At 42.4% G+C, this 10,555-nt stretch overlaps 1 protein-coding gene across 1 annotated transcript; it reads right to left on the bottom strand.

The window, feature by feature from the left end:
* Positions 1 to 7,968: 7,968 nt before the first annotated feature.
* On the bottom strand, positions 7,969 to 9,144 carry LOC118774416 (P2Y purinoceptor 3-like). The gene has a single exon (XM_036523762.1). It carries the CDS (start codon positions 9,142 to 9,144, stop codon positions 7,969 to 7,971), a length of 1,176 nt encoding a protein of 391 aa, XP_036379655.1.
* Positions 9,145 to 10,555: the final 1,411 nt, after the last annotated feature.

Raw genomic sequence — 10,555 nt, 5'->3', positions numbered from 1 at the left:
GAAGAACTTAAGGTCCAATAGAATTTTATTAATGTGAAATACAAGCACGCGCTCATTTTCAGTTCTGTCTTTACTGTAAAATAAAGTTTTCGATTATAAAATTATCAAAACCCTCACCTGAGAACGACGACTTATATGTCGATAAAAGTTGTAAAAAGTGGGGTGGGTACTTATTTTTGTACACAGTGATTCCTCAGCCGTTTCAACGGCGCTGCTTTATATGCGAGTTAAGCATGGAAGATGAAGCATATGTTTAAGATTTTATTGCGGAGAAAATGTGTTAAAAGGAGGGCTGCGACCTGTTTTCACCTACTGGTCGGGAAAAGTTTTCACTAAAAACAGATTCTTTACGGGTTTATATACACAAGCTATGTGGAGTGGTCTGTTAGTCAAATTCATATTCCAAACTACGTGCGGCATATCAACTAAGGGCAAATTATTCGCAAGAAAACGACATTTTCAGTGAATTCAATACATTCAGGTTAGCTTTGCCAGAAAAAGAGAGGCAATTACAAGACCTTATTTGGTTACCTTTCGTTTAAATGTGGCTGCATGGCTGAGCATCGTGGGGTCAAAACTATTTAACGTTAGGTTACTAGCAACGTTACCAATAATGCATATAGCGGAGGTGGCAATAGGGGTGGGGTAGGCTAGCTCATTTTGAAGGGGTGCAGGGCATATTTGGGGAGGGGTTGATGCTGATAAGAATGACATATAGCTCCATAGGCTGCCTGCTCGCGACTAGAGGCACACAGTCTAGTTAGTTAGGTAACGTTCACCAAACACAAATCACAAACGTTAACAAGTTAGTTTAGTTACACATTTTTTCAAAGCGCTTTGCACATTCAAGCATGTATAAAACTGGCTTGCCTGCTGAACAGGTAACTAGCTAGATACCAACATTTTATAAAAGGTAAAAAGTCTTACCTTTGTTTAAAAAACCGTTTCCCAATCTACATTAAAAATCTAAATTAAATCATTAAAACTGATGGAAAAGGATTTCCGTTAGAAGAGAAAAAAGGAAACGTAAACATTGTGTCGTACTTTTATATCCAATCACTCCTTGAGACACCACTGTTTGAAAATGGCGCCAACGGCTTCTGACGGTTCCCCTGTTACACTTGTGACACGGTGCTTGGGGGCGAAAAAAAAATAAATAAAAAATGCAACTGCTTGAATTAAATGTATAAAATAATCACTAAGCATGTGTATGCACAATCATAAACAATTCGCATATTTTAAGGTAATATAAGAAATTTCTCTAATTTAATATTTTCCCCGGTTTAACATAACCGTTTATCCCTGTCGCGGTGCAGGACGGGATGTGAAGCTATCCTTTTGAATTACTGTGCCGGGAAATGGCGACAGTATTTTCTCTGCCTAGTGGCGTGAAGGTGTTACTACAGCGCTCATAGTTCGCTCTCACTCCGTATCGGACAAGAAGGTACTTGTAACCTAGTGAACTTTTGCTAAAATGAAGGTTGACCGCTGTAACGTTACCTGGTACCTTATCCATATGAATCTGGCTGGAGCGACAACAATGAAGGAACCCATGTCTTATTTTCTGTATGAATAAAATTTAGTTCTTTATTTCTGGGAAAAAACCTTTCACCTACTAATATCATTTTAATCATTTCACATATCCAGCTGCAGTTTTATGCAACCAATGTTTTTGGACAAAACGACATTCCATTCAGTTTCCAATAGGCTACAAATATTTTCTGTTATTATTCATACACAATATATAACATATTGACACAATTTAAGGCTGTGCATTATCCTTCCACCAGTGCGAGAGACATATTTCCATCAACTTTATAAGCACAAAATACTCAATAGGAATTAGTGTATTCATTTACAGTTTGACATCTGTTTCATGATTCTATTTACAACACTAAAATTCTTAACAGGAGCCACTCCCTGTGGTTGAATGTACAGAATCAGTATGAAGCATGATTTCTCTCAGTGCCTCCCTCTCTCACAGCCAAATAACATGTTTACTGTAGCATGTGTGGAAGGGCTTCCTTGAAATACTCAACCATTCAATAAAAGTTGACAGGTGAAACCAATATATGCTAAAATCTTCATATTATCCTTGATGAATTCCACAGGCTGGTAAAGAAATCTTAATCAGCATATGACATAATGTTACGAAAGAGTCAGAACACCCAAGTGCAGAGCTCCAGTACTTTTAATAGAGTCCACAAATCCAAACCGCCAGACAATAAGCAGAGTCAACATACAGGCAAACAGGTCTAAACTGGAAAAGCACAAAGCACAACCACCAAGACACCAGCTCAGCATACAAGTGCAATACCTCACAAAGAGGTGCCTGAATTGCAGTCCTTAAATCCCAGTGGTGATTAACAGAATTAGCTGCAGGTGGTCAAAACTCAGGCAACTCAGAGCGTGGGTGTGGCTGAACAGGGGGTTGGCTGGAGGCGGGTCTGACACATAACCATAAAATCTGAACTATAGCTTATATTTATCACAAAAGTTAACAGCCAACCAGAATTGAGAGACCCAGAAAATCCTCCAGATTCTAGCATTTGAGAAATTAGGTCCTTTACATTTCAGAAGTGGGGACACAAGCACAGTACATCAGCAATGTGCTTGTGTGTGTCTACACATGTATCATGTACATGTACACATTTGTCTCCTGTACCCATGTGTAAAGTGAGCACCAATGGCGAGTATGCGTGCATGTACATACTGTACCTGTCTGCAAGACAGGGACTTGATTAAGGTGACTGTGTTTGATCACTCCTGTGTTTGGTCAGCAACTCATGAAGATATTAAATTGATTATCAGTGATAGTTTCCCATTTTTCCACACCTTTAATGTTTTGGGGTGCCCCCTTTCCTGACAGGGTTTACACAGCTCTCATGCTGGGGAGAAAACTCACTGATAAAGAGTGGAGGCCCCCCTCTGCACCTTCAGTGAGCATGGCACACACAGCTCAGGATAGCCTCTCATTCAGATTAACAATGGGGAGAAACACATTCATAAATGGCAAAAACACCTCAGTCACATTTGAGGCCTCTGAGGTATGTGTTTAGTGGTTTTGGGCCCCTGTAACAAACAATTTCTGCTTGATAAACCCACATGTGTGTGATTAATACTCTACGCCTGCATATTGTGAATATTTGTTTTTTCTACCAGTTGTGATTTAATTCACAAAAACTTTTACTACATTTTCTTTTTATTTTCCTTTGCTTAAGTGTACCTGATGTCCCATTATTAACCTTCTGCCTGCCCTTAAATGTATTTGCTTTGATTTATTTTTTGTCCTGTCATTTTATTCTTCATTTCATCATATTTCTTTAAGTTTTGCGCAGCCATACTTTATGTTACTCTATTACATTCCTGAATGCTACAAAATGAAAATTCCACCCAGAATGCCATTCTCCAACTTGAATAAACTCATTCACAAAACACATATGTAAACATATAATAAACTCTGATGCATTCTTATCCAGCTTCACCTCTGCATGCTTATGATAACACTGCAGGTACCTGTTAAATGTTGCTACAATGTTAAATATGTGCTCAATACAACCATACATTGAAGAGGACATGGCTTTGTGCCTGTTTGTTTGTTTTTTTTTTCTTTTCATGTTTCTGTTAATGCTGTTACCACTTTTACTACTAGTGCAACCAGTAATTACTCAAGATATCTCTAATATTCTCTGCAGGCTCTGATTTGCCTACAATTCTGTGCTAATATCCGTCCTTGGCCATTTAGCAAACATCCAGCCCAAATGTAGCAGAAGTGGAACTAACGCTGAGTTGACAGCGCTGATGCATTTATTGATAGTTGTTTAGTATCAACACAAAATCTCTCTTGTGCTGCCAATCTGCTCATACTTCATCGTCTCTCTCATCTTCCACAGTCATAAACTATTTATGTCATTAATTTATACAGTCCTAACTGTACATTTTAACATCAGTAAGGTCTAATGCTTTTGAGCACTAAGAGATTGTTTCCGCTAATTATATTGACTAAGTATTTCACCATCACCTCTTGGTTTCTTCTGCTTTACTTTGATTGGCTAATTCCAATGCATCTCTGTCCTGTGTTTTCTTGTTGGCCATACCTTTTATCCAGTTAGCCGTATTCTTTGCTAGAGCCGTTACTGGTGAGAGAGAAACAACCAGAAGGCTAAAAGGCAGAGATCACATTTCCCTTTTCCCTGCTTGTATGCTCAGATTGTCTGAGATAATATTTCTGTGTGGGTATATGGATATCTACGATGCTAGGCACCGTAATTGCGTCAACTGTTGGGACGCGACGAATATGTAGATGGATAGATAGATAGATACGGGGAGTGATGGAAAGAAAGACAACTCTTTCCGTTCGGCTACACTTGAATTCAGAAGACTATGTTTGGCTTGTGCTATGAGTACAGATCTACTCAACTTCACAGAGGTAGGAATTAGCACTGCGGTTTGTTCACTTTACACCACAAATAATGGGGGCGCTGTTGAACCTCCGTACATGCCAGATGGCTCCAGCTGCGGTTGCGTATTCGTCCACCTCCATCTCTTCCATTTCGTTTTCCAGGGCGCACTGATGCACGGCAGCTTCTGTTGCTTAAAACATAAAGACCATAGAAACGTAGACCATGCATAAACTCTTGCACGGTGAAAGCCCGATCTGCAAGCCTCACCCTGTACTGCAGCCTGAACCGCCGTGTCAGTGGGGCACTTTCCCCTCCTGGTTGAGGAAGCCAGACCCCTTGGCTTAGAGAAAGATGGTTGCGAAGAGAAAAGCTGTCTCAACGGGGATCTGTTAGAAAGTTTGTTAGCCAGTTAACTATAGATCAGTATGCAAATGTAGCCACCTGGCTAGCCAATTCATTTACATTGTAACGTTAGCCCGCCTCCTGTCTAGCTACTGATAATCTTCACCAGACCTTTGAAACCATGATGCATAACACGCTAGTGAACTACAACAGAGTAAATTGCATCAAGTATACGCAGCTTTTAAAAATTAGGGTTCACGGACTCCCCTTCAAATGAAAACTGAAAAGCCAGCTCGCAGTAGGTAACGTTAATTAAACGCGTCATCCGGTGTGTTTTGGTAGTTGAATTTAAGATAACTAGCAAGTTAACTGACTGTGTAGGCAATATTTAAACAGATATGTCAGTATCAAGAGCTTGCTAAATTGATATTTAAAATAAAATTATTTCCCTTCGAGGTGGAGAACCTCTCCCAGTCTAAGCCAATCGGACTGGAGGCTCCCTCTACACTTATGCTGTAACAATTCTAAGTTATATAATTTATACATACCTTTTGTAATAATTACAGAATGTGAATTCCAGTGCCCAATAAGGAACAAATATAATTCTCAAGACTGATGTAATTAGGGTTATTGCATATGGTGATCAATCGCATAAGCAAATCCCCATTCACTCTCCCCAAGCATTCATTCGCACCCCCAAAAAGCTAACCCCTCTGGTCTGCATAAATTTCTCTTTTATTACTTTCCCCTAGCTCCTCCTGTTATACACAAAATGTCATTGCTGAATAAAATGAAAAGTTTCTCACAGTGGTCAGAGGCAAGGGGAGGGGGTATTATTTCGGCTTCTCTGTAAAAAAAAAAAAAAAAAAAAAAAAAAAAAAAAATATATATATATATATATATATATATATATATATATATATACTTTAATTCAACAAACAAAATAGTTCAACAAACAAATAGTAGTCTAGTCCGTTCACAGTCTAATGTGTTCGTTCCACTGTCGTGACAACAACACCTCCCAACGGCTAGTGAAAGTACTGCAACAACCGGAGTAGAAACGGGAGCAGCCTGTTACAGCGATAAATACTAGAGCAAGATACCTTTACGGATAGCATTTGAGGTTAATTTTTAGAAGTTGCAGAGATGAGAACTGATCTCTGCAAAAGAAAGAAAATATACGGTAACTGTTCATGAATGAACTTTCTTGAACAGTCTTGAATTAGAAACTCTTGTAGCCACTATTTATAACCACCGTAAAAATTATGCACTTGCACTTAATTTTTAAATGTTACAGACATGAATTGTTTATTCAGTAGGGCGTAACAACTGAATTTTTTTGCAATTTAGAAGTCGGGTGTTCACTCAGTGCACCAGATTACTCATAATTCTTTTTGAAATTGAGTAAGATAAGCAAAGCACATTCCGCATCCTAGGTTGCATTACCTCAACGCGGTTTCTTAAAAGGTATTTTTACATTACATTTCGTTTGCTTTGCAGACACTCTCACCCAACTTGCATATCTTAAAATGTTTACGTGCTCTCAGTTTTTTTACCACTGGATATTGGAGTTGATTTGGATCAAGTACCCTGCCCGGAGGGATAACAACCTTAGACTGGTTTCAATCTAATAGAAAACTCACAGAGACTCTTAAAGATATACCAGGAATTTATTTAAATATGACCGGATTGGTATTTATAACCAGTGGGTTTCAACAGTTGTCACAAGAGTCAAAGTAATAGCATATTCATTTTAGGCATTTTTTAGAGATATCTTTGGAGGGTTTATCCATGTGTCAGCTTGAGGAAACTCTCTGCTCTCTTGCACTGGGGATGTCAGGTTTAATCATTGACAAGCACCAGACCAAAGCCAGCAATAATATTTATGGATGAGGGCTTCACGGATCATTGAGTCATTAAAGAGCAATCAGAAGGGCAAAGTAGGACTACTTACTATTCCTGTTGCCCATTGTGACATCATCACTTCTCAGAATACTGCCATGAAATGATTCAGAGGTGAAGAGACTTGGCCTTTTATGAATGAGTTGATCGGGGGGGCCATTCAGTGCCCCTGAAATCCAGCCTGTCTACCAGCAGGCAGACACTTGCTAAAAACCCAACCTAAATTGCAGCAAACTGGGATAAATGCTGGCATGGTGTTGGTGTGCATAGTGCAGAGCAGGTTTGGGGGAGGGGGGGTTATCCATGGGTAGCAGGTCAATTTGTGAATGGGTAGAGACCTTACATGTACTGTTTGTTTCCCTACCAAGGCTGCATATGTGTGTAGGTTGAATGTTTGTAATGTTGAAGCTTCATATATAGTATGCCCTCCTGGTCTAATTTAAGTCAGTGTAAAGGGATGGAGGTACCTGGATAGCACCTGCCAGGTTTGGAAGTGTCTGGTTATGTCCTTGTTGTGTCAGGACTTAAGTCCAGCGAGCAAATAAAAGAACCTCTTCATTTACAGTTCACTGTAATAATTCTGGAGGCGTCTTGCTGGAGTTTTCCGAGAGAAGGCACATCTTGTTCTTGTTTTGTGAGTTTCCACATTATCAGCAGTATTCCCAGGGTCAGTTGATCTTTGGGTTGACAGAGGAGTAGATCTGGGAAATGAATAACCTCATCATCACTAATGGCTTTGTGTTCTGATCACGTAATTCCCACAACATCCCAAATTCACATTCATATACATGCACACGCATGTCTCTCTCTGCAGGGGAACACACAACAAGCTCATGTATCCAGACAACAGGAAGCCTCCATTGAATGTATTTCAGCCCATTCCTCCTCAGCTGATAGGCAGGTAATATAGTCTCATGTTCAGTCAAAGCAAACACAACTTCATTATGATGTAGCACGTAATGCTGAACCACACAGCATTCATGTAAATATTTGTTAAATCTTAAAAAAGAAAATTGTGCAATTTGTAGTATTTTTTATTCACTTTTCATGAGGTTTCAAAAGCAAGCTACACAAGATAAAGTTATAGAAATCATTTTTATATACATCCTCATCAGATAACTGCTTACTGTTAATGGCCAGTGAGTCTTCTCCAAGGACAGAACAAGGCATTTATGGCTACCTACTGGGAGACATTGCAGTTGACCTGGACACGCCATCAAGTCAGCCAATAATTTATAGCAGACAACATCATTGAGCAGGAGAATGACATCTACTAACTCAGCCCCTCACCCACACTTGATTCAGGCCCTCAAGCCAGGTCTCAAAACATATTTCCTGACGATTTGGACTCGTTCTCCTTTTCGTTAACACCTCCTCCCCCCTCTCCTGCTCCTCCCACTTTTCCCAGCATCTTCAGTGGCCAGAGGAGGCCATGATGGGCTGGGTCTGGAGATGGGCAGCAGGGGGCGCTTTTGTCCTTTGTGAAGAAGTAGAGCAGCGCATTGAGCCAGGCGTTGAAGGAGGCCAGGGGACGCGTGACTTTGTAGCAGATGGACACGGTGCGCATGGAGGGGCAGGGCAGTCCCCGGGACTTGAGGATGAGGAAGAGGGTTCGAGTCACGTGGAAAGGGAAGAAGCACAGGGCGAAGAGCAGCGTGATGGTGATGATGGTCTTGATCGACTTGCGCCGCCGGCGGACGTAGGCACACATGGGCCCCGGCGCTGCAGACACGCCTTCCCTGTTCCCGCCCCCTTGCAGCTGCGGCTGTGAGCGAAGCGTCCGGATTATTGTCATGACGACGTGGGAGTAGCACCAGGCGATGATGATGAAGGGGATGAAGAAGCCGAGCAGGTGGAGGATGATGCCGTAGGGGACGTACTCGGAGAACTCCTTGTCGATGGCATCATCCCAGCAGTTCTGGAAGGCTTCCACAGTGCCGCCGGGGGCCCCACCGACCCCACGGGTGACGAAGCCGGTCTGTGCGAAGCGGAAAATAGGGCTGGTCAGCACGAACACCACGGCCCACACCAGCACACAGGTGCCCTTCACCGCACGCTTTGTCTCCAGGGTGATGGTCTTCATCGGGTGGCAGATGCCCAGATAGCGGTGGACAGAGATGCAGGTAAGGAAGAAGATGCTACAGTAGAGGTTGAAGTAGAAGAGGAAGCGCACCAGGCGACACATGAAGTCCCCGAAGACCCAGCGGTCCCTCATGATGTAGCTGGCCACCAGGAAGGGCAGCGAGAGGCCGTACATGAAGTCGGTGGAGGCCAGGTTCACCATGTAGATGAGGGAGGCGTTCCAGCGCTTGGTGCGGCGGAAGGAGCGGTACAGCACCACGGAGTTCAGGGAGATGCTGAAGACGAACGTGAAGGAGTAGCAGAGCGGGAGGAAGATGTACTTGTAGGATTCATCGATGCTGCAGGAGGCCGCGTGGGCGGAGCCGACTAAGGGCGATGTCGAGTTGTCGCCCCCTCCTCCTGCAGCCGTTACCATGGAGACGCTTGTCTTCATCATTGGCTGTGTTCTTTCCGACGGCTCATCCTCCCATTCCTTCAGCCCTCCGATTCAACCCCTCCTTTTTGTCACTCCACTCCAACACTGTCAGGTTCCCTTCCTGACCCCTGACTTGTTGGCCCTCGCCCTCTTGCTTTTAGGTTTGGAAGGGTCTTGTGCGGGTACGAAGACCTCCCCTTCCAGCTCCTGTAGGGAGAGAGCACCGTGGGCTGTGAATATCTGCAATGTTTCTGCATTCCGTTTCAGCTGATCTCATGTCTCCTCACTGCAGTTGTAAATTGTACGTCTTGGTAAAAAAGCTCTGGGTAACCCCAATGTGTGATTCAGTAGGTCGGGGCCAACCTGCTGCACATTAATGTTAACAGCCTTACCTGGGGCAATGTGCAAAGGCTTGCAGATTTTACCCCATAGAGACTAAAGTACTACCATCTTCAATAGTACAGCTGGAGCATCTCTCCAGTATTTGGTGTTTAATCCACAGAGACTGAAGTATAGTACAACTGCAGTGTCTATCCAGTATTTGAACTGATGATTCTGACACCTGTTCTGGATTTCTGAAAATTCTGCACGCACACACAAATTTAACCCTGTTCTCTGTCACACACACACACACTCATCATTCAAAATCTGCCTTACCTAATGTCTCCATTCTCCTTTTATCTCTCTTATTTCTTTCTGTGCCTCCTGTTTCATCTGGTCTTCCTTTCTTTCATTCAATGTTTCTTCTCTTCCTTTCTCCCTCCATCGTTCTGTCTCTTGTCTGCCCCTTCTTACACAATCTCCACTGCTGTTTGTCAGTGTTGCTGACTCAGGCTCTCTTTCGCTTCATTACTCATTCAATCAGTAACACACTTTCCCAGAATATCTGTCCATCCATTCACCAGTCAGTCCATCTGTTCCTTCCCTCCATCCATGCTACTATCTGTCATTCCAGAATTCACTGCCTTTTTCTTCCGGTCTGTCCACGCCATCCTATCCTCCTTGAACTGTACGTTTCTAAGGCTGCTCCTCTTGGTACGCCATCTTTATTGTGCCACCTCATTTCTTGCAAGAACTGTCTCATTGGGCTGTGTTGAATATACACACAGCAAATGGCCTAAACCTCACTTGAGACAGTATTTGCGCATGCACTGTGTAGCAAGTGTTATGTCTGTCAGTCAGATCCCATGCAGCCCTAGGCCTCTGTGTAGAGGGCACATGTTGCGCAGATACTATACCTCCATCTTGCTGAGAACACACAGAAGCTGAGGCTCATGGGAAGTGTATTGAAATCACAGTTTCACAACTAAAGATAAAAGAGTTTACTCTTGATCAGTAGTATTTTTTTAATACTGTATGACCTTGGATTTCACATCTTAAGTTATAGTTAAAAGTAGAATCCACTGCTTTT

Source organism: Megalops cyprinoides, chromosome 3 (genome assembly GCF_013368585.1).
Source record: "Megalops cyprinoides isolate fMegCyp1 chromosome 3, fMegCyp1.pri, whole genome shotgun sequence".
Lineage (NCBI taxonomy): Eukaryota > Metazoa > Chordata > Actinopteri > Elopiformes > Megalopidae > Megalops > Megalops cyprinoides.
Note: the sequence above shows the minus strand (reverse complement) of the source record. Positions and strands in the feature narration are given on the sequence as shown.